This window comes from Quercus lobata, chromosome 4 (genome assembly GCF_001633185.2).
Source record: "Quercus lobata isolate SW786 chromosome 4, ValleyOak3.0 Primary Assembly, whole genome shotgun sequence".
Lineage (NCBI taxonomy): Eukaryota > Viridiplantae > Streptophyta > Magnoliopsida > Fagales > Fagaceae > Quercus > Quercus lobata.
The window spans coordinates 1,978,634-2,003,864 of NC_044907.1; the positions used below are offsets into that span (position 1 = coordinate 1,978,634).

A 25,231-nucleotide genomic window follows, 5' to 3' on the forward strand; every position below is an offset into this window, starting at 1 on the left:
ACACGTAGCCATAATGAGAAATCTCCAGGAACTCATGGTGATTTAACGATCGATGATATTTTTTTTTTGTCCCATATGATACCGAATCGATCCGTAATTCCTATTTATATAGTTTGATTAAATTAAATATTATATGAGCCAATATTTTTGGGTGGACATTAGAATTGGCCCATCAAAGTACAAAACAGAAGCCCGTCAGACTTTGCATGTCCTTTTTACAAGGACTTCTATATTCCAGTGGACAATTTTTTTTTTTTTTTTAAATGAGAAAAGAATTTCATTCATTTTTTTTTGTTTTTTAATTAATTAATTTTTATTTTTATAACTTGATAAATCTATATGTAGGGACACGATTATTTAACGACCCAAGAATGGCATTGGGCTCGTAAGTAAAGGGCCCTAACAATATGATTTGTAGAGAGTGGGCTTGAAAGGCAGGACCTTGGTCATAGGCGAGCGGTTTGGTCGTGGTTTTTGTGGAGGCCTTTACATGGGTGGACTTGGTTTGACTGGTTAAGCATTCCATTGGTATGGGCTATAGGATTTAGGTCCTCGGATTACGTCCGAGGAGCATAGTATCCTTCCCCTTTTTCCTTTCCTAGGATTTTTCTCCACCTTCCGGACCCCCCTTCTTTTGCTCCTTCTCCCCCTTTTATACTATTGTTCACCTCCCTTTTAATGTCCACGTGTAAGTTTCACTTTCTGGGGTGTAGACCTGTCCTGTCAATCCAGACCTAGAGTGGTTGGGGGGTGGTTGGAAAAGTTAAATAGCATGGTCTGGAGTATGGATCTGTCAGATGCAGGATTCTGTACTACGATGTTGGCAGCTTTATCCCTTGTCCTGCCCCTGTACTGAGTTTGTCATTTTCTTCAGGCGTTTTGTGAGGTGCTGAGCATAAGATCGTCCTCGGCCATATCCTTGGGCCTTTTTGGGCTTTCATTATGCGTCCTCGGAAATAGCTCTCCTCGGCTTAGGCCTTGGGCCCTAATGTAGAGTGGGCCTGGGCCACGAATTTTCTGGCCCCACACTATACATGCTTAAAAAACTGATATCACTTTCCCTTTATCCCTTTATCTTCCTTTATTATTATTATTTTTTTGTTTTTCTTATTCTCCACCTCTTACTAAAAATTTAAAATTCTTTTTTCCATTATATTCATAGATTTTTTTTCACACACAAAAGGTTATTTCTCTCTCTCTCTCTCTTTTCTTTTTTTTTTGGTGGAATTTTTTATATTTTTCTTGCATCTCTACTTTAGGTTGATGAATTTTTATATTATTTGGAACTCTACTTTGGATTGATGTGATTAAGTTTTGTATTCTTAAGTTGTTATCTTTTTATTTTCTTTGATTTTCTTCTCAAAAAAAAAAAAAAATTCATTGATTTCATAGATGTTATCATATTGCATTATAGAGATGGTATATAAGAATATAATATTATTTTATTACATAACATGAATTGGACAATTTGGTGTTTATTACTATATTTTTTATTTTTACTTTTTTTTTTCTTCTCATATTATTTTCTATAAATTTCTTATTATTCTCTCTCACATTCTATTTTGAAAAAGTGGTAATTCTCTTTCTCTTGATTTTTTATTCTTTCTTACAACTCTACTCTATATTGGTGAATCGTTGTGATTTTTAAAACCCTATTTTGGGTTCATACGTTTTGGTATTGTATTTTTTTAATTAGTTCCCCATCACAAACAGTCTCTCTCTTTACAATAAAATGTAGAGAATAAATTATACATATTTTGTATAAGTTTGATATGAGTTTTGATTATTAACATGAAAATCTCTTTTAAGGTAATGAATCATTTGAATAATTTATTTAAATAAAAATTACACACACACACACACACACACATTTCCTTAAATGCATTACCAACCTCATGCAATTCATTTAAAAGTAACAATGTTAAAACAAATGAATAACAGTCCTAAAGATTAAATTTGTATATTCATAGCTTTTATATTTAGAAAGACTTTCACCTAAATTTAGCCATACCGAAGTGAACTAAAATGCTACATTAATGTGGCTAAACGAAAGCGTAACAACAATAAATGTTATACTTAAAATTTAATTTAGATATTACAAGTTTGAGATATATATATATATATATATATATATATATATATATATATTAATAAATTAGGATTTAGATTAGGTGTTTTCAACCCTAACTTGTTTTTTCCTATTATGTAAGTGCATAAAAATAGATCGAAATGGACCAAAAGGAACCGAAGTGATTTGAATGGACCGAATTGGACCAAATGGAACAAGTGGACCAAATGGACTGAATAGGAACGAGTTGGACAGAATAGGATTGAATGGACCAAATGAGAAAAAATGGACCGAATAGGATCGAAGTGGACAGAATAGACCGATGTGAACCGAATAGGACCAATATGGACTGAATAGAACCAAAGTGGAAATTCTAGACCGATATCGACCGAATAGAACCAATATGAACTGAATAGGACCGAATAGGACCAATATGGACTGAATAGGACTGAAGTGGACGGATGGACCGAATAGAACCAAAGTGGAAAAAATGGACCGAAGAGGATGAAAGTGGACCAAATAGCCCGAATAGGACTAAAGTAGATCAAAGTAGACCGAATTGGACCAAATATAACAAAAGTAGACAGATTGGACCGAATAAGACCAAAATGGACAGAATGGGCCGAATAGAACCGAAGTGGATCAAAGTGGATATAATGGACCGAATTGGACGAAATAGAATCAAAGTAGACAGAATGGACTGAATAGGACCGACGTAGACTGAATAAGACGGAATGGACTGAATAGGACCAAATTGGACAGAATATAATCAATGTGGACCGAATAAGACTTTTGAATATTTATCATTTTTATTGCATTTTTAAGGCTCTATTTATAATTTCTAATGTGTATTTTAGTATTTTATTTGTATTTTTTTAACTCAAACTAAAGAATATAGCCCAAATATAATAAAATTTTATAATTTTCAATCCAAAAATTAAGAAATAAAAATTCATTTTTGAGCTAAACTTGAAAAAAAAAATACAAAAAGAATCAATTTAAGGTCCAATTAAAATGGACTGAGGGGGACTGAAATTGACCGAATTGGACCAAGTAGAACAAATTGGACTAAAGTAGACCTAATTAGATGAAATTGGACCGAATGGGACTGAAGTAGATCTAATTGGATCGAATAGAAATTGTTTAAATTTTAGGGAGAAAAAATTATCTTCAAAAAATTATATATTATATTATAATATAAAATAATTATTTATTCTCACACATCGTTTGGGTCTACGGCTAGTTACAACGACAGTGGAAGGAGGACATTGCTTCTCATAAATAAAAGTAGGAAATGTAATATACAAGATGTGTCAAATACTCAGATGTTTAATACAATATGTACATTAATTAGCGGTTAGTTGTTTAGAACCTGTTGCTCCCTATCACCAAAGGCTAACGTGATATAGCAAAATTTGGTGTAGAAAAAATGATCAAGAATGAAATTGTATGCCAAGGTCGTTCAAAGGAAGGGAGTGTCCTGTTAGCTCCGAGCACTCTCAAGTCTCATCACACTTGCTAAAATAGCATTTTGTTAAGTATAAACTAATTAAACACCATAAAAAGCTTCATGCATCAAACTCAACAATTTAATGAGCAAAATTAACAAATGAATGGTATTTCAATATACCTCTATTGAGGAACTGTCCATCGATAAAAGTTATGAAATATTTTCTCTCTCTCTCTCTCACCACAAACCATTTTGACCTCCACACAGAAACAGAGTCGATTGCGTGCCAATACCCTAAAAGGTAAAAATTTGCATTTTTTAGAACATGAAAGAAGAAGAGAAATTGCATTAAATAGTTTTATATGTCCTAATCGCATATTGGATAAATCATTTTGATGGCCCAAGAGTTTAAAATCTCAAAATTGCCATTTTTTTGCTAAGTTTGACCAACCCTAAACGAGATTAATCAAAATTTGACCAAAAATCTAACAATTTAATCATGATGAATTTTTGCCCACCTTAAATATCATGAATTTCCCTTTAAAAATCATAGTTCACTGGCCCATATTGGGGTTGAAATGGAAGAGATATTACAAAAACATAAAAAGCCTTAACTTTTGGTGACGTGTGATTATAATTTTATTTCGATTAAATTATAATCAACGACTACCAATTGGTTCAAGTGAGAAGTCATTGGAAAAGTTACATGATGAACTTCAATTTTACATACTTGGATGGCCAAAAATCCCCCCAACAAAATTTTCACAACAAATTTTAAGTGGTAGGTTGTTATTGTTGTTATGGGTGTGAGCAAAAAAGTAATTTAATAAGTTGTAAATTCAAATTAAAACCAATAACTTACCACTTATGATTTGTTGTGAAAGTATTGTGAAAATGTTGTGGATGTAGCACTTTTCTAAATAAAATGGATTTACAAAAATATTAAAGTGGGAGTTTTATATTAAAATGTGGTTTTCCACTATTTTTCTGATGCCTAAATCGATCGATTTGGACAAAAACCAAGAATATTTAGAAAAATAAATATTACAACCTTTCCATTGTTATGGGTGGCATAAAATTAATTTAAGTGGTGAATTCAAATTGAAACTAATAACAATCTACTACTTATGATTTGTTGTGAAAATATTGTAGATGTAATACTTCTTTAAATAAAATAGATTTACAAAAATATTAAAGTGGGAGTTTTATATATATTAAAATGTGGTTTTCTACTATTTTTCCAATGCCTTTGGTATGCAAAATCGAAGGATTTGGACAAAAACCAAGAATCTTTACAAAAATAAATATTACAACCTTCCTATTGTTATGAGTGGGTAAAAAATTAATTTAAGTTGTGAATTCAAATTAAAATTAATAACAACCTATTACTTATGATTTATTATAAAAATATTGTGGATGTCTAACTTCTTTAAATATAATGAATTTACAAAAGTATTAAAGTGAGAATTTTATATTAAAATGTGGTTTTCCACTTTCCTTCGGCATGCTAAATGGAAGGATTTGGACAAAAAGCAAAATTCTTTAGAAAAATAAATATTACAACCTGTCCAACGACATTTTACACAAACACAACCAAAGCGGAGGTTAGTAAGCCCATAAAGGAGAGTTCACAAAAATGTTATCTTTCAGTTTAAAAGCTATTGTTGGGGCCATTCCTACACTGCCAGTAGGCCTAACGGAATAGGGGGCTGTGGCTAGCTACTTGTCCCCCATTTTAGAATAAGTACCCCACGTCCTTCATCTTTTTCACAACCAACAACTATCACATATCCTACCTAACCGCTACAGAAATCTCTCTACGGCTCTCCCCACTCTCTTCTCCTGTATAGGCTAGCCTCTAAAACCATTTGTACAAAAAATCACAGCAGCCTTTTTCCCTAAAAAGCTTCCCTTTTTTTCTCCCTTTTCTAGACTGGGGTAGTCCAACTCAGCATCAACTTTTTTTTTTTTTTTTAATTTCATCTATTTTACAAAAAAAAAAAAAAATTTATTTTTTCTATTTTATATTTTTATTTTTATAAAACACCCACATCAGTCCATTTATTATATACTATATTTTATATAAATAATATTTTTATATTCATTTTTTACAAAACACTCACCACTACTTTTATAAAACACCTATATCAATCTATTAGTCATCTTATTGTTGTTAGAGCATCCACAGCAGTGGATCTATAATTTTATCTATTTAACACTACCAAAACTTACTTTATCTATTTTACCTACACACATACTGCAACAATGGATCTATTTTAACTTTCAACACAATAAAATAATATAAACATCACAATAAAATAATATAGCCACTACAATAAAATAATATATCCCACTACCCAAAGAAACCAACCACAAACACCTCTACCATCAACCACAGCCACAACCACCACCACAACCAGCAGTCCACAGCAGGAATAAAAAAAAAAAAAATAAAAAAAACCAAATCTCCAATCTTTTTCCACAGCCACAACCACCACCAACACCACCACCAGTCCACAGTAGGAAAAAAAAAAAAAAACCCAAATCTCCAATCTTTTTCCTCAACCACAGCCACAACCGCCACCACCACCAGTAGTCCACAACAGGAAAAAAAAAAAAAAAAAAACCCACAACGAGCAAGCACCGATCACGTCGGCGAGCTGGGTTGGCAGAAGGGGTGGATCGGCGGCTTGGGTGATCAGAGTGAAAGAGCGGCGACTTGGGTGATCGGAGTGAGAGGCCGGAGTGAGAGAGTGAGCTTGAGAGAGAGAGAGACATTATTTTAATCACCCAGTTGATTAAAATAATATATATATATATATATATATTTTTTTTTTTTGCTTTCATGAACAGTACACATCTATTTTTAGATGTACACTGTAGCAGTAAAGATAAAATTTTTAGATTTAGCTCCACTGCTGGGGCATCATTTTAGCAGCAGTGTAGCTAAAATATAGTAATATAACAATATAGCTATACTGCTGCAAATGCTCTTAAGGGTGTGTGTTTGTTTCTAAAATAAAAGTATTACTCTTCCTTCAAATACAAGACACAAGATGAACTATCCCAATATTATTACTTTCTTATTATTATTTGTAAAGGAATCCCAATACTACTTTGAGATCATTCACTCATGATTGCATGTGTGTGGCTTTTGAATTCCTTATTCTGATTGTATTAGGATTATAGCATCGTGTGGAAGGCGGCTATTTTCATATATAAGCCTCTAGGTCAGTTTGTGTCAGGGAGGACTACTAGGGCAAAATGTATAGAGAGTTGCGGCTACCTCTTTGGTTTTCCTCAATGACAGTCAGTTTTATTTTATTTGTCTAGTTTAATGTTTAGTATTTTTATTCTTGTGTTTTATTTCAATTACCATGATTAGCTAAATTTATAATTAGGGTTGAGGATGAAACTTTGTTAAGGATTATCAGTAATATTTATGTGATTTGATTTTTCCCGCAATAGTTGTTCTTTAATGATTTAAATTGTTCTTATTTCATATCAATTGATTAAGATGAGATTCTAGATATGAGTTCAATCATGTTTTTCTCATGATTTAGGATTTTTCTTAATTAATTGAATGTTTGGTTTATTATTTCTTGATTTTAAAATTTAATATCTCTTGTGATTTGTTTGGCTACGGATACAATTAATGATTTGATTTTATACCTAGGAAGTGAAGAAGAGCATGCTTTAGATATTCAAATAGAAATTTTAATGATAATATTCTCCATGGTAGCAAGATTGATTTCTAGATTATCATGTAGTGGTTGGGAAAAATTAATGATCGTAAATATATGCTAATTTGAATTAACAAGATGGATTCTAAAACCTTAATTCCTTTCTCTAGATTGTTTACATCTCTTTACTACTTTATATTATATATTTGCTTAGTTTAATTATTTGCTTAATATATTTAATTGCAAACAACTAATTTATATTAAACTAGATTAGGATTAATTTGATTAAGATTTGATTAATTTTTCTATGTTCATTCAAGTCCTTGTGGGTTCAACCTCGTTTTTGTCAAAATATACTTCGGTACGGTTTGTACACTTGTACACTTGCGAGTACTTTAAAATTTCACAATTCTAAGTTAAAATACCTAAATTGGTGGTGACTTGTGATCAAAATGTATTAACAAAATCAAAATGTTGTAAGGGTGTGTTATAATTAACCATGGACAATCAATTTCCCTAAGAACTTGAAGCTTTGGTTTTTGTAAATAAGTCACCCATAACAGAAAATCATTTTAAGTAGTAGTATAGATTGACTTGTATTTAAATTTCAAGAATGTAAACAAAAAGTTATTGAATTGCATAAAAGTGAAGAGCAAGAAAATAAGAGAACAATAATGTAAATGTACATAGATCCATAGCTAGGGTAGTAACTAGTAAGCTAGACTACCCTCGCCTAGAATAGGAAAAAACGAAAAAGGTTTACATAAGGCTTTTTAGGGGGTTTATGGAGGCAAAAAGGCTGCTGAGCATTTTTGTATAAATGGTTTTAGAGATTAGCCTATACAGAAGGAGAGTGGGGTGAGCTCTAGAGAGATTTCTGTAAAGGTTAGGTAGGATATGTGATAGTTGTTGGTTGTGAAAAAGATGAAGAACATGTGGTATTTTAGGTAGGATTAGGAATGGCCGTGGAGATATTCCCCCAACAATAGCTTTTAAACTGAAAGATAATATATTGTACATTTCTTTTCAATTTTTGTGAACTTTTCTTTATGGACTGACTATTTACTAACCTCCATTTTGGTTGTGTAAAATGTCGTTGGAAATGTTGTAATATTTATTTTTCTAAAGATTTTTGCATTTTGTCCAAATCCTTTGATTTAGTACACCGGAGGCATCGGAAAAATAGTGGAAAACCACATTTTAATATAAAATTCCCACTCTAACATTTTTGTAAATCCATTATATTTAGAGAAGTGCTATATTTCTAACATTTTCATAATAAATCATAGGTGGTAGGTTGTTATCGGTTTTAATTTGAATTTACAACTTAAATTAATTTTTTGCCCACCCATGACAATGGAAAGGTTGTAATATTTATTTTTCTAAATATTCTTGGTTTTTGTCCAAATCCTTCGATTTTGAATACCGAAGGCATCGGGAGAATAGTGGAAAATCACATTTTAATATATATAAAACTCCCACTTTAATATTTTTGAAAATTTATTTTATTTAGAGAAGTGCTACATCCACAACATTTTCATAATATTTTTACAACAAATCATAGGTAGTAGGTTGTTATTGGTTTCAATTTAAATTCATAACTTAAATTAATTTTATGCCAACTCATAACAATGAAAAGGTTGTAATTTTTTTTTTTCAAAATATTCTTAGTTTTTGTCCAGATCCATTGATTTAGGCATCGGAAAAATAGTGGAAAACTACATTTTAATATAAAATTCTCACTTTAATATTTTTGTAAATCCATCATATTTAACAAAAATGTTACATTCACAACAATAAGTACCATCAAGGTGCAATAGGAGATACCATTACTTGGGTCCACGTTTTAAACCTCCAAGCCGCCAAATGCCAATATAAAATGACTAATTATTGGTTTGCAACAACCCCACGTGGAAATCAATTTATAAAAAATTTTATCTTTTCATAAGAAGACCCGTAGCTATATAATCAGGCTCTCGGCTGCTCCTTTGGACAGAATATCAGATGCCTAAAGGCTTAAGTCCCTTGCTGAGCTAAGGTAGCCTTCTAAAACAAAGATGTCTTATTCTCTCACCTTTGCTCATTCAATACATAATAGTATCACAATCCCTGTTCTCGCTACAAAAAACAACCACCATTGCTACTATAACTGCTATAGTACCAAAACTTCTCGGAGAACTAATAAGATTGTCAGTTGCCAAAACAAAGAAAAAGCAGAAGGGGACCGTAGCAGTCTCTCTTCAGCTCTGACACTGTCCCACGAAAACCCTCAGGATGTGATAACAACCACAGATAGGGTGGTTGACAATGGTATAAAAACCACGTCTACCACCACTGCTATCATGCCTCTTCTTAAGCCATCTGATGGTATTGGCATTGTTAGTTATCTTCGGGGCAAGAACTATCTTATCACAGGTGCAACTGGGTTTCTAGGCAAAGGTATTTACCTTTTTTTGCATTTTCATATTTCTAACATAAGGCCTCTTTGTCGCTTTTTTAGAACCATGTTTTCAGTAGTTTTGTTTTTCTTAAATTGAAAATAAAAATAAAAATATAAATATAAACCATATTTTAGTGTTCTCTGATAAATAGATTGCTTTCAATAGTTTCTTTTCTTAATAAAAGACTAAGAATAGTATAAGAAAATATTGTAAAAAGATGAAAACATGTGGATTATATGATTTGGCCTAACGGCTTATGTTTGTAGAGAAAGCCTTAAGGAGTTGTTTTTTGACTATGATATAGTATTGATTACAAATAACCCTGGTAGGGTATATTTATAGATTAGGGCCAGCCTTAATTATGCTTAGTTACAGTATATTGGGTGACCTCTTAGGTCATTACATATAATCACATAATAAACTTAATATTTTTAACACTTAAAAATGAATTGTTTAAAAAATATGTAGATTTAATAGAAATTAATCTAAGCTACTTATACACTATATCTAAAAAAAAGCACTAATGAAATTACAATTAGGATTATTTAATAATATTTATTTGGTTTCTTCTTAAACCCTCAAGCCTGGAAACTAAGTTAAAATACCTAAATTGGTGGTGACTTGTGATCAAAATGTATTAACAAAAACAAAAAGTCGTAAGGGTGTATCTGTTAATTAACCATTGACAATCAATTTCCCTACGAACTTGAAGCTTTGGTTTTTGTAAATAAGTCACCCATAATAGAAAATCATATTATTAAGTGAAGTTACAATAATGTTTATAATAAATTAAATTTATTAAAATTCTACTTAAGATTGATTATGTCATAAACATATTAAGTTGATTTACTTTTTCCAATTGTAAAAGAGATGTTAATAAAATCTAAATATAAAAACTTAATTAGTAATTTATCATCTCAAAATAAGTAGAATTAGAAATGTTCCTAAATAATAACAATAATAATAATAATTGTTCTACGCATTAACTTTCAATTCTAATTAGGGATGGGGAGTAAGGATTGCGTGCAATTTTTTTTTTTTTTTTTTTTGGTTTTTTTGCACCACAATCATTTTATTCTTAAGCTACTCAAGGAAATTTTGACGGACTCCTGGCAATAAGTTAGGGTACCTAGATTGTTGAACTCTTAAATTGTGCCCACTGTCATTTTATTCTACTACATATCTAGATTATTATGAATAAGTGAATTTCATGTGATACAACAATAGATCTTGTTAGTTTATCTAACATAGTAATTTGGGAATATATATTCAATGGTGCAGCTTTTATTGAGAAGATGTTACGTACAATACCAGATGTGGGGAAAATCTTTCTCTTGATTAAGGCAAAGGACAAAGAAGCTGCCATCCACAGACTGAAAACTGAAGTACGTTATAATATAAAGATTTTCCTTTTGTTGTGTGGGTTCATAGTCGACAGAATGAATAATAATGCTATGTAAAGATGCATGTAACTTTTTAGTTTCTTTGTATTTTAAGCAAAAAAGAACTTCTGAATCTACGTTCATAGTCTCAGAGATTCAATTATTGTGATTAGATTTTAGACTCAGAACTCTTCAAGTGCTTGGAACAAATGCATGGGGAATCCTTTGAGGCTTTCATGATGAGAAAGCTGGTCCCAGTAGCTGGGAATGTTTGTGAACCCAATCTGGGGATGGATCCTGATACAGCTAATGAAATAGCAAAAGAAGTTGATGTGATCATAAATTCAGCTGGCAATACAAATTTTGATGAAAGGTTTCTCTATTTTTTTTTTTTTTTTTGAACGTGCATTTATTTAAAACAAGGTTGTTTTAGCCTCTCTTTTTTTTTTTTTTTCTTGGCTTGAAAATGAATCTTAAATATTATTTGTGTATACATATAGGTATGATGTTGCTCTTGACACAAACACAAGAGGACCTTCTCGGCTCTTAGGTTTTGCAAAGAAGTGCAAGAAACTTGGCCTTTTCTTGCATGTATCAACCGGTATGCGAATAAGTTGTTATAAAGCTTAATATCTATATTAACATTTTTTTAAACTGTTACTTTGTTACACAGCATATGTCAATGGGGAGAGACAAGGATTAATTATGGAGAAACCTTTCCACATGGGACAGACAATAGTAGGGGAAAGTGTCACCTCAGAAACCCCACCAATATCTATCCCAGTGCTGGATATTATAGCTGAAATAGAGTTGGCTTCAAATTTGAAGTTTTCTGTGCATAAAAATGAAGTTACTCAAAAGTTGAAAGAATTGGGTTTGGAAAGGTAATGAACTGTGCTTAATTTGATGCTCAATTAGAGATGAAACAGTAATCGATCAAAGCCAATACCCAAGAAAATCAGCATTCTCTCTTTTTCAATGATTTTTTGACACCATTCTAATTAAGCTTAGGTTTTCATTGCTCAAGCTATTTTAATCCAAACATATAACTAGTAGTACTGTAACAGGGCAAAATTATTCGGATGGAAAAACACATACGTGTTCACTAAGGCCATGGGAGAGATGCTAATAAATAGCATGAGAGGAGATATTCCAATAGTCATCACCCGCCCTACCATCATTGAGAGTACCTATAAAGATCCTTTTCCTGGATGGATACAAGGAAATAGGTGCTCCTTTTTAACCTTTAATTTGTGTGTGTATATATATATTTATATATTTATATATAAAAGGTTAGATCAAGTTACACTTGTTATATGCCACAAAAAAAAAATTATCAAATTTTTTTTAGAAGAAATTTTTTATTATATTAATACTTGAAAATCATACTATTGAATTGCATATATATGTTTTTTGTGCTTTTTAAAGACTCAATAAATTTTATTTTAAGTAGGTGTTATTTAATATTTAATCCTTAAACTCATGTTTATATATAACTTTAAAATTAAAAATACCTAGAAGTTAAACATTAATTTATTGATGAGATAAATAATTTTTGATCTCTAGTTATTAATTATCTTGATATAAGGTGATAATATAATTTAATTGTGGATTTTCCAAAAACATATTAAATAGAGTTATCAAGTAGGGTAATATATTCTTCTCAAAAAATAAAGTTGATGTATAACTTAAATCCAACCTTGTGTGTGCATGTGTGTGTGTGTCTATATATATAAATTAGTCTCATCACACGCGTTTTGCATGTGCGATGAAGCTTTGTTTTTTTATAAAAATTTTGGATAATTTTTTTTTATATATTATTTTTTGAGAAAACTTTGATAAGTTTGTATTGATGACATAGATTAGTAGGACAGTTTCCAAGTTTTTTCCTAGTTAAACGTAAGGTTTAGGAATATTTCTGAACCACATAAAAGTCCAATCCAAAGAAAAGAATTATCTTATATATAGTATAGATATATATACACTATATAAACGTACTCATAATTTTTTTATTCTACATATGAAAAGCCTTTTATCAGTAGAATTTATAACTACATGTTTAATCTTTTTTTATTTTTTATATGTGAACAAATCAGAATGCTAGATCCAGTGATTATATCTTACGGTAAAGGCCAACTCTCAGGATTTGCTGCAGATCCGAAAGCAATCGTAGATGTGGTACATAGCTACATATTTACTTCCTCTCAATATTCATTTGACGTACCATACTTTTCTTAATTTTTACACTATGAGTTGAAAGCATGCATGGTTATAGGTTCCTATGGATATGGTCGTCAATGCATTCATAGCAGCCATTGCAAAGCATGGGATTGCTGGGAAACCAGGTTTAAATGTCTACAATATTGGGTCATCTACTGTAAACCCCATTGCGTATGAAGATGTACTCAAGTTTTGTTGCGATCACTTTACTAGTTTTCCGTTGAAGGACTCAAAAGGAAAGAACATAAGGGTCACTGGATTCAAGTTTTTTAGCTCAGTGGACAATTTTTCCTCTAACATATCGGATGAGATAGCTCAAGGAATTGGACTAATGGATGCAAAAATTTCAGACTCTATCTTAAAAAGCAAGCTGGAAATGAAATGCAAGAAGAGAGCGGAGCTTATGGTTGACATGGCGAAGTTATATAAGCCATATGCGTTCTTTAGGGCACGGTAGTATTTCTAACTTTGAAATCATCACACACAATTCTCTATGTTTCATTATTTCAGCATCTGAAAATCAGACCTTTGAAACTAGCTGGGAAAAGAAACCATAATAAAAATGAATTCCTCAGTTGAACAAAGCAAGGTAGTATGTTAATTAGCAGGGACGACATCAAAGAATTTGACTTAGGGTGACTAAGTAAGAAAAATACTAAAATTCAAAAATAAAACTAATATTTATTCAGTATTAAAAAAATTTAAATTAAAAAAAGGACATAAATAACAATATCTTCATGCATTTCCATTCAATAATCTAGCATATATCAGATTAAAACTAGATATATTTTTAGATTCTGAAAATTATTTATGATTAATTTTGTGCTAAATTTGAAAAAATTTCCATTTTGATGTACAAAATCAAAAAGTCTATTAGAATATCATATTTCAATTTGTCGCAAAACCTAGTTTTGATAATATTTATGATTGAAAATGTTTGTTACATATATAATAGAAATTAAAAGAATAAGTATAATTATAGTAATTCTATAAACAAATTGGTTAGTTATACTGAATAATGATGTCAAACAACATCATCCTCATAATTTTGAAGTTTCATTTTCAAAAATATTTTTTCATTATTTCTAAATTCGTGCATATAAAACTTGTTTATAACTATCAAACAAATATAATCTTCCAAACTCACGTACGATGAGTATTATACATCACTTTTTGTGTTTGCTAAAAAATCATTTATCTTATTTCACTCTTCTTAGATGATAACATTATTGCATTACTCCAGTTACTTGCTAATAATTTGTTAAGCTACGATCTTGTACGATTTGCTGCCAGATTTGACACTCGTAATACCCAGAAATTGATGGAAGACATGTCCTTGGAAGAGATGAGGAATTTTGAATTCAATGTACGAAGCATAAATTGGGAGCATTACATTGTAGACATTCATATTCCAGGTGTAAAAAGGCATGTCATGAAGGAAAGACTAGTTATCAATGAATAAAGAACTGTATCAGAGAGAGAGAGGGAGAGGTGTTGAGTTGAGCCCTTTTCTATATCATATCTGTGTCTTCATGTTTATATATATTACCACTTGAATAATGTCCGCAGAGGACTATGTAACGTATATTGGAATAATTTCTCATGCTTATATTAAAATTGTACTACGTATTAGATGAAAGAGTACTTGAGGTGTAAAGATTTTTCAATTTAGTCACTCACTTTTGCAATATAATGCTTAATTTGTACGTTGCCAACACCTTGCTAGCCTTAGGCCCATATGACTTATGAGTTATGAAAGCTCACTTAGAAACACTTGTGAATGCTTTAATTCAAAATTTCCAAAGCAAGCTTATATTCAAACAATGTATATGCAGAATATGAAATAAAAGCAATATCCAAATATGCAAACTACTCTAAGCCATATTTTAATCACAACTCAGCAATAATTAAAAGTAAAGAGTAAGGGATAGAGAGAAACAAACACAAGATAACACCGGCACGTGTTATTGAAGAGGAAACCAAAGAACTCGACAAAAAACCTCTCCGCTGCCCTCCAAGTGGTAAAATGATCCACTAGAAAATCAGTTGAGATATATGAATAGCCATAGACCCTCCAAGCCTAATCTACCTGATACACCTAAGCCCTCCAAGCTTCTTGCTCTAATAGGGTTACGCCTAACTTTGTCTTCTCTAACTTACCGGATCCCGCAATTAGCCCATTGCATCAACCAATATGAATTGGTTCTTTCTCGAACTGCTTCCTAAACACCAAGAACCTTTTCACCGCTATGAATTTGGTGAGGTAAGGATTTAGCTTAAGATCCTCTCATGGTTATGACAATGGAGAGGGTGAGAGTAAATGAATTTGGAAAATCAAATGTATAAGATTGTGGATGAATCAATCTTGTTGTTATCTAGGATTTATCTCTCAAAATTCTCTTTGGAAGCTCTCTACATTTCGTGGGTATAAGGGTATTTATAATAGGGTATGAGAAAGAATGTGAAAAGTCAGTTTTCAGCAAAACAGGGTGCACAGCACGAGTCACTCACGACTAGGATGAGTCGCGAGTTCCAGTCACCAGATAATAGAATGGCCAGACTGTACTTTTTGTCCTGTAGTGATCCAACTGTCCTGACCCTTTAACTTCTTGCATGCTTCACACGTGTGCCACATTTTGGCGAGTCACCACTCACGAGTCAGTCGCGAGTTGTCTCTTGATGCACACACTTGATCAATTCTTCACACTCTCTCACACACAATCCTTACATTATTCCCACCTAAATACAGGGTTTCTAAATACTGAATTACAAGCAAATTTGGCACGGAATAAAGCCAACACATAGTTGAATAAATTCAATTTTACAATCTCCCCCTTTGGCTATTCTGTGACAAAACCTTAAAACAGACTCTAGATTTAAAAATGTGAGTTAGGAACAGTTGCCAAAACTCACTCACACCTAATTCTAGATCTGTGAAGCTCTTGAACCATACAAACAAGTTTCCTGAAAACAATATCACAAAATGGACTCATTAAGTTCATTGTAAGCGGAAAACTTAGAATGCATATGGAGCAAACACAATACGATCAAGCAAGTATGAATATGACAAAGAAGCATAACTTGACCATACAAGAACAATCACTATAAATAGTGACTACAATGAATATTCATACGGTGAATGAACATCCGGACATGCAAGCAAATAAGCTCAGTGCAAAGTATTATTTGCATGTCCAACACTCAACCGATACAAGAACACTAAAGCAATTGCATCAAGGATACAAGATCCAACAAGGGCACAAATGTACTAAAGAAAATGCAAAACATTAACTAAAAGTACTAAGCTACATAAGCAAAGGTACATAAAAGCATAGTCTAAATAGCTAAAACATCCAAGTATCCATAACACAAAATATCCAAGCATTTTAAAACCAAAATACTAAAACCGATAGAGTACTAAAATAAGGTGCTATGAAAACCATAAAAACTGTAAAAACCATAAGTGCTATGAAAACTATGAAAACCAATGCTATGTTCTCCCCCTCAAGATAAGCTCCCCCTCAAGAACTACCCCAATACTACTCCCCCTTTTTTATTGGAATGGCCAAAGGGTTAAGGCTGGTGAGTGAAGCTATCAAACTTGGCTGCCAACAAGTTAATTTGATCATGGATAGCTACAAGGCTGTTGGAGTGCTTAGTTGCTATATCCCTTAGACCATCAATCCTCTCAAGTATGATCTGAAAGGCATTAGGAGGAACAGATGAAGACGATGATGCTCTGCTCCTACCTCGACCACTACAGGCTCTTCAGTTTATTCATCTCCAGGAAGTCGAACCCTACTTCTTAGGATTGTTTGAGAGTTGATGGAAGGAGATGAAGTCATTAGGCTTATGTGTTGTGGAGTCTCCACACCATTTTCATGAAGAATCCTCATTATAAGACTTGGGAGAACAAGCTTTGCCCTTAAGGTTGTCTTTGTAGCTTCGGCAATGATGTTATACAAGTGTGCACCAATATCAATGTAGATTTTCTCACAAAACTCCATGAGGAATATGGCTCTAGCATTGTTGATGGTGGTCAACTTCCTTACCGAATACAAGTTGAACATCATGATATAGGCGAGGCATCTCAAATCTAGAGGAAAGAAGTTTGTGTTGAGACATCTTCCTTCCCTATAGCGACCAATGTGGAGTTGTATCGATTCTAGAGAGACCATTCTGTCCTTGAACGGAATGAACCCTTCATGATCTTGTTCTTCAAGTCCAAGTATAGTATTAATGTCCCCCATGTCAAGAGTGAATGCATGACATTTAACCCAGCAATCTATGTGATCTTCTTTGAGTGATGCATTTGCATAGAACTCTCTGATCAAAGGTGAGTTTATCCCAGCCCTGTCCTTCAAAACAACTAGGAATGAATGAATCCTTAAGATTAGCAAGATTCATATATCTCTCTTGAATGATTGGAGTAGTTTCGAATTGATGGGGATATTGCTTATAGTATTGAGGGGAGCAAAACAAGTTGTTGTCAAGGTGCTTTCTCTTGTCACCACGTTGAGCAGTGGTTTTTCATGGAGCCATCTACAAAAACATAGCAGCAAAACATAAACTACGAATTAAACCCTAAAAATTGAAATTTAAAGAGCAATTCAAAAAAATTGACATGTGAAGATGTTAAACATCAAAGTATGATATAATCATGGCATTAGACATACAACATGTCAAAGATTGTGTGTGTGTGTGTGTGCATCATATGAAAAAGTATGCATATAAGGCATGAAAACATGCAAGGGGCAAAGTGTGGAACACATAATCATTAGTTGTTCCAAACATGGAAACATGATTATCCCCAAATTTTTTACTCACCGAAGTCCCAAAATATACACAAAAACATCTAAATAGACATTTTATGAACAATGTTATGCACACCACAACACAAAACATAGTATAATGCATGAGCATGTAATAAAAACATGTAAAACAAGCATTATACCATCATTCTCAACAAAACTCATACATCAATTTCATTACAAACAACAAAAACCCATGTTCATCAACCATATCTCAATATCTTAACACAAACAACAAATCCATGAAATTTAATGCTTTAAACTTGAAGTAAAGTGAAAAGGAGTGAAAATCCATACCTTTTCTTGGATTTGGAGTGAAGATTGAAGATAAAAATGGACGTTTTGAGAGAGGGAGAGGCAAAGAAGACAGAGAAAAGCATGTGATGAGAGGGAAACTGAAAAGTTTTGAAAAACTGTTTGAGTTTCAACCCTATTTTTGCAAAACATGCGTTTTTTGCGACTTAACTAACTCACGAGTGAATTGCCAAAATCCCTTGAACCCAAATTTTGAAAAATTTCTCTAAGTCTTTTTCACGACTGGGACTTCCACTCGCCATTGAGTCACGTATGCCTTTGGAGGAACTCGCGACTCGCGAATGAGTTGCCAAAAAGTCTAAAACCCAGATTTTGAAAAATTTTCTAAGTGTTTTTCGCAACTTGAACTCTTACTCACCAGTCAGTTGCAAACCATTCTGGGTAAACTCATGACTGAAACCTTGAAAACTCGTGACTCGCAAGCGAGTCACCAAAAGGCAGAGTTGAAAATCTTTGGATTTTTTTGAAAATTTTCAAAACAAAACACTTTCCAAAAACAACTAAAAATACTTTAAAATCTTTTTGGGTTTGATTAACACATGCTTGAGTATGTACATCACATTTAATCAAGTATAATCACACAAATGAATAAGACATTCATTGAACATAGACATGTGTGATGTGGATGAGTATCAAATATGAGATAGTCCTTAGTCTAACATGAAACTTCAATGATCAATTCAATCAAGTCATACACAATTAGTACTAAGTAGAGTGACCAATCTCAATTATAGAAATGAACATATATGAACTCCCACATGAACTTGATTACATATCTTTGAAGCTTTTCATTTGGCTTCTTAGATTCCACTTCGGTATGCTCACTAAGCTCTTCCACTAGATTACTTAAATCATCCGAAGAGTTTATAGGTGCAATGGTCATGAAAGTGGAGTAGTTTCCTTCCGTACCACAGCTTTCTTCAGAGTCGGAGTTTGAACTATCCAAATCACTAAGGGTTGTAGCAAGAACTTTACCCTTTGCCTTTAAATAGGTGGGGCATTCTTTCTTCACATGACTATGCCCGTTGCACTCATAACAAGTGACTACTTGAGAAGGAGAGGAGTCTTTGGAGTCCTTCCTTTTGAAGTCCTTCTGTCTTTCTTGAAATTGGAGAATTTTCCTTTCTCAAAGGACTTCCCATCCTTTTTGAACTTCAAGAACTTGAGAAAGTTCTTTGCAAGGAATGCCATCTCTTTTTCAACTTCGTCCTCATCCGAGGAATCTTGAGCTTCAATTCTCTCATTGATCGTCTTAAGAGCAAGGGATTTGCTCTTCCTTTGAGATGGTAGAGACAGCTCATATGTTTGAAGAGAGCCAATAAGTTCTTGAACATTTTTCTCATCAAGATCCTTGCTCTCCTCAATGGTGGTCACCTTGGCTCGGAAGCTCTCTAGCAATGATCTAAGAATCTTTCTTACTACTTTGGAGTCTTCCGTCTTCTCACCCAAGTTAAATTTCCCGATTACCACTTCATTCAACTTTCCTTAGAATGAGTCGAATGATTCATCTTCACTTACCTTCAACTCTTCAAATCAAGTGGTAAACATTTGAAGCTTGGTATCCTTCACCTTCTTGGTGCCTTCATAGGTAGTCTCCAAAATTTGCCATGCCTCCTTGGCAATTGACACATAAAATAAAATTCATTTTTACCAATTTTATAGTAAAATTCTTAAAAAGTTTCATTTTCAATACAAATTATCAAATTGTAAAAAAAAATCTTTCAATTGAACTAATGAAATTTTTAAAAACATGAATGATCTAAAACTTGGAAGAATAAGTTAAGCTCCGAACATATTTGAAACTATCTTGCTCTAACCCATTATGTAGCAACACAAGAGACATTTCATGTGTAGTTTTAGTGACAAGATTTTTTTAATGAGTCAGTAACTTGTTAATCGCCACATAATGGGTTGGAAAAGATAGATTCAAACATGTTTGATGCAAAACTTTATCAAATATTTAACAGATATAAGAGCACATTTTACAATAAAAAATAGAATTGCAAAAAATAAAATTATATCTCTGTTAGGTTCTAAAGATTTAGGTTTAAATATTTAGAATCATATTTTTATTGTGTTGGCAAACTGAGAACAAAACATGTCTAGTTTAGGTGTTAGACAATGCTTAGAAGTGTTTGTTTCAAGATTCAAGTCCAGCTGACTGCAGAAAAAGGAAGTATTGTTCTACCTTGCTCGACCAATCGAGAATTAGGCTCAACCAATTGAAAATTGCAGGTCCAGTTTTTTTTGCAGAATTTTTAAATTGGCCCAAGCTCGCGAAAATGTTTAGAGTTTCATCTAAATTGCTCCACATATAAAAGGGAAACCCTAGCCACGTTTTGAAGACTTTTGGAAGACTTGTGTGTTACTCTTAGTGAGATCTGAGAGGTTTTGTACCTTCTAACTATACAAGAATCTATCGAAACAAGAACTACAATCAAGTGTTGGTAGAACATAGTTGCTACATCAAGATAATTACTAATGGTGATTTAAAACCTTTGAGTGGGATCTCAAAGTCACAAGCAAAGCAGCTTGTGTTGCTGTAAATCCAAGAAGAGAAGGAGTCTGTAGATTCAAAACTTGCACGTGGTTATGTCAGTAAATTACTACATGAGGTAGCAATAGATTTAGGGTTAAATCTGACTGTAAAAACTTCAATTCTCTTATAGTAGATTTACTTTACATTGAGGATAGTTAGGTCAAATCTTCCCCAAATTTTTACCTTGAAACGATTCAGTTCATTAGTTTTCCTAGGTCATCATATCGTGGTGTTATTTATTTTCCGCTGCTTTGCATGATATGATTTACTTGCGTTTAACCTAGATCTGAATAATTAATCTAAGTAATCACTTGGTTAATATATTAGGTGAAATAATCTGGTTTAAGGGGTCTAAACGAACAAACAAATGGTATCAGAGCGGGTTAGCTCTTGTTTATAGGTTTCTTAACCTAGAGTTGATCCTTGACCCCTGTTGTCATGGAACATGGTCACTCTCTTGTGATCCTCACACACTTTGATGGGAATAACTATACTTACTGGAAGGTTAGGATGAAATCCTTCTTGAAATCTATTGATGAGAGAGTATGACAGTCTGTTGAAAACGGTTGGGAAAGACCAACCATTGCTATTGGGGAATGGACTACTGCGCCCAAAAGGAAGTAGCAAGCTTTAACAATAAGGCTATGAATGCGATATTCAATGCTATTTCCATGGAAGAATTTAAGAAAAATCTCAAATGTGAAGATTGCTCACATTGCTTGGAACATCTTACAAACAGTGCATGAAGGCATTAAGGCAATAAAAATCAATAAGTTACAGCAATTGACTTCTAGATTTGAAAGTATTAGGTTGTCTGATGATGAATCTTTTGATGAATTCTATGCTAAGTTGAATGATATTTCAATTATGCTTTTAATTTTAGTGAATTTTATGATCAACCTAAAATTGTTAGGAAAATTCTTAGATCATTAACTGAGGATTTTAGACCTAAAGCGATTGCCATAACTGAAAGTAAAGATGTTGACTCTATTCTTGTAAATGAATTGGTAGGATCTCTTCAGTCCTATGAATCTGACTTACCAAAATCTAATAAATCCAAATCTATCGCTTTAAAATCTGTTGATGATGTTGATGATTGTAGATTTGATGATGAACTCTCTTCTATTGAGATTGCTTATCTTGCTAAGAACTTTAGAAATTTTCTGAAAAATAATAATAGAAGGGCAAGAAATAGAAACAATGTTGATACTAAGAATGTTAAGAAGAATGACAATGCCAAAAACAACAATTCTGAAAAATCAAAAGATAAAGTAGGTCAATCTTCTAATAGTTCTTTAGGACAACAATGTTATGGTTGTTAGGGTTATGGTCATCTAAAATTTGAGTGTCTAACATTTTTGAGATCCAAAGGTAAAGCTATGACTCTTACTCTAAGTGATGATGAAGTTTCTGATCATGAATCTGAAAGTGATCAAGAAGGAAACTCCATGGCTTTCACTGCTACTGCTATAGTAAGTGAAATTGAGAATGCTAATGAGAACCCTTCTTATGGGGAACTCTCTGAGAATGCTGATTTGCAAGAGGCTTATAACAAGCTATGCAAGATTGCAGCTAAAGATGCTATGAGTATTGAATTAGGGTTGAGAAAAATGAACACTTTTGAACAAGAAAATAAGAATTTGCTGGTATAGCTGTTTGATGCTAATGAACTCTTGAACTCCATTAAGATTGAAAACATGTCTTTACTTGAAAGGGTTAAAAGTTTAGAATTAGAATTATATATTGCTAGAGAACAAATAGTAGAACTTTTACTTCTAAACTAGATGATATGTTACGTGTTTAAAAGTCTATTTCTAAGAAGACAGATTTAGGGTCTGTTGAGAGTAGATCTACTATTATGGTGAATCATCCTAAGTTTGTACTTGCTACATCATCTTTTGTTGTTCATCCAACTCTTTCTGAAGTTAAGGTACAAAATGAAGGAGTTTCAACTTCTAGAAGAACTAGGGTAGATCTGAGTGAGTCTAAACCTAAGAATCCCAATCAATCTAGAAGCAAGAAAAACCACAAACCCTAGTGGTTTTGTCATTTTTATGGTGGAGTTGGGCATACTAGACCAAATTGCTTTAAGTTGCTTAAAGCAAGCTTCTAAACAAAAAGTGCTAGTGCCAAAAGCACAAGATCCTGTGGCACTTATTCATAAGTTGGTAAAGGTTCTTAACCTTTATACCAACACTGGAGCTGAAATTAGGGTAAATTCTAATAGAAATCCCAACTCCAAGTTTGCATCAAAAAAAGTCTGGATGCAAAAGACTTAGCCTCAATGAGTCTGTCTTACATGGTCCTTGTGTTAATTCTTTCTATCTCTTATGACCGAAATTGTTTTTCTTTAGGTTTGCATTTGCATAACATCCATACATTGCATTCTAGGGTTGTTTTTTGTTGTTTTTCATTTTTAAAAAAAAAATAAGGAAAAAAAAAGGGTTTTTGTATTATATAATTGAGGTTGGCCTATGAAATTTACATTTCATGACTGTGTACCTTGTTTAGCTTTGATGAGTTTTATTTTTCTGCACTTTGTTAGTTTGTGCAATGTAATGCTTATGTTGTGTGATTTGTTTATGGTTTGGAATCACATGCTCTTGATTTTAAAGTCACATTCTTTTCATTGTAAGGACTAAAAAATCATAGGAGAAAGGTATAAATAACCATCTCACCATTGTTACTTGCCAATCATGAACACATGTACATTAGTTAAAAGAAGCAAAAAGCAAAATGAAAAACAAAAAGAAAAAGCTAAATAAAAAAAAAAAAAAATTCATGGTTGCAACCGTGTTTTCTAGGAGATGTGAGAGTTATATGATGTAACTCTTTAGGTAATAGTCACTTTCAAATCTATGTGATGAATAATGTAGAAATTGTGCTTATTTTCTACCTATATATCACATTGTAAGTATCTCATACATTTACTAGTTGCACACACCACAAGCAAAACTTTGTTAAATTTGATACATGTAATTGTGTGTTAAGTTTTGTGGCCTTTCAAAAATTAAAGTTCTTGATGTGTTTAATGCATTTTAGGGAGTGAGGAAAGAAAATTAAGATTGAAGAAATTTCATAAAGGTTGAATTTTTCTTAGAAAAGTTTGGTTTTGAAAATCATTTGATGTCATGAACATACATGTCATATCATAAAAACTGTTTTTCAAATGAATACTTCATCGTAGTAAAAATACAACTTCTCAGAGCTTTCTTTACAAACATAGACCGTTAGCTAAATCACGTAATTTTCATGCCCTCCTCTGTTTACAATATTTTCTTATACTATTCTCAGTCTTTTATTAAGAAAAGAAACTATTGAAAGCAATCTATTTTCGGAGAACACTAAAATGTGGTTTATATTTTTATTTTCAATTTAAGAAAAACAAAACTATTGAAAACATGGTTCTAAAAAAGCGACAAAGAGGCCTTATGTTTTTAAGAAATATGAAAATGCAAAAGAAAGTAAATACCTTTGCCTAGAAACCCAGTTGCACCTGTGACAAGATAGTTCTTGCCCTGAAGATAACTAACAATGCCAATACCATCAGATGGTTTCAGAAGAGGCATGATAGCAGCGGTGGTAGATGTTGTTTTTATACCATTGTCAACCACCATATCTGTGGATGTTATCACATCCTGAGGATTTTTGTGGGACAACGTCAGAGCTGAAGAGAGACTGCTATGGCCCCCTTTTGCGAATTCTTTGTTTTGGCAACTGACAATCTTGTTAGTTCTCCGAGAAGTTTTGGTACTATAGCAGTTATAGTAGCAATGGTGGTTGTTTTTTGTAGCGAGAACAGGGGTTGTGATACTATTATATAGCTACGTATCTTCTTATGAAAAGATAAATATTTATAAATTGATTTCCACGCGGGGTTGTTGCAAACCAATGATTGGTCATTTTATATTGGCATTTGGCGGCTTGGAGGTATAAAATGCGTACGCAAGTAATGGTATGTCCTATTGCATGTTGGTGGTACTTTTGAGCTTACTAACCTGTATCTTAGAGCTTGAGACGATGATTATATAAGCGAATCCTCTTTTTTTGGTTCCTAAAAAAGAAGTCACTATATATTTATTTCAATCAAGATATATGTCATGAATATCTTTTTGTCAATATTACATAACTAATCACCATGTGATTCACTGTAAGACTTTCCCAAAATGTTAGCATGACCAAATTCAAGGATTCCATGCCACAAATCCAATTCTTAATCTTAATATTGTATTTTGTTTGGCCTCAATTTCCATTGCCAAAATACCAATTTACGCCCTAAAAAGTCAAAATTTGCATTTTTTAGAACATGAAAAAAGAAGAAG

At 32.5% G+C, this 25,231-nt stretch overlaps 1 protein-coding gene across 2 annotated transcripts; it reads left to right on the top strand.

The window, feature by feature from the left end:
* The first annotated feature begins 9,180 nt into the window (after positions 1-9,180).
* Positions 9,181-14,923, top strand: LOC115987115 (fatty acyl-CoA reductase 2-like). Of its 2 annotated transcripts, XM_031110584.1 has the most exons (9): positions 9,181-9,640; positions 10,924-11,027; positions 11,198-11,397; positions 11,525-11,625; positions 11,698-11,908; positions 12,092-12,253; positions 13,121-13,202; positions 13,300-13,697; positions 14,538-14,923. In XM_031110584.1, the coding sequence occupies exons 1-9, from the start codon at positions 9,259-9,261 to the stop codon at positions 14,704-14,706; spliced, it is 1,809 nt and encodes a 602-aa protein (XP_030966444.1). In that variant the 5' UTR covers positions 9,181-9,258; the 3' UTR covers positions 14,707-14,923. The 2 variants fall into 2 exon arrangements, with proteins under 2 accessions (XP_030966444.1, XP_030966446.1); XM_031110586.1 differs by lacking the exon at positions 12,092-12,253 and having other exon boundaries at positions 14,538-14,922.
* The last annotated feature ends 10,308 nt before the right edge of the window (positions 14,924-25,231 follow it).

What these genes read in the sequence shown, in the direction of transcription:
- LOC115987115 (XM_031110584.1), top strand. Translation starts at nt 9,259, where the DNA reads ATGTCTTATTCTCTCACCTTTGCTCATTCAATACATAATAGTATCACA. An exon ending in TTTCTTGCATGTATCAACCG is followed by an intron (nt 11,626 to 11,697) that starts GTATGCGAATAA and finishes TTTGTTACACAG; the next exon opens with CATATGTCAATGGGGAGAGA. An exon ending in TATGCGTTCTTTAGGGCACG is followed by an intron (nt 13,698 to 14,537) that starts GTAGTATTTCTA and finishes ATTTGCTGCCAG; the next exon opens with ATTTGACACTCGTAATACCC.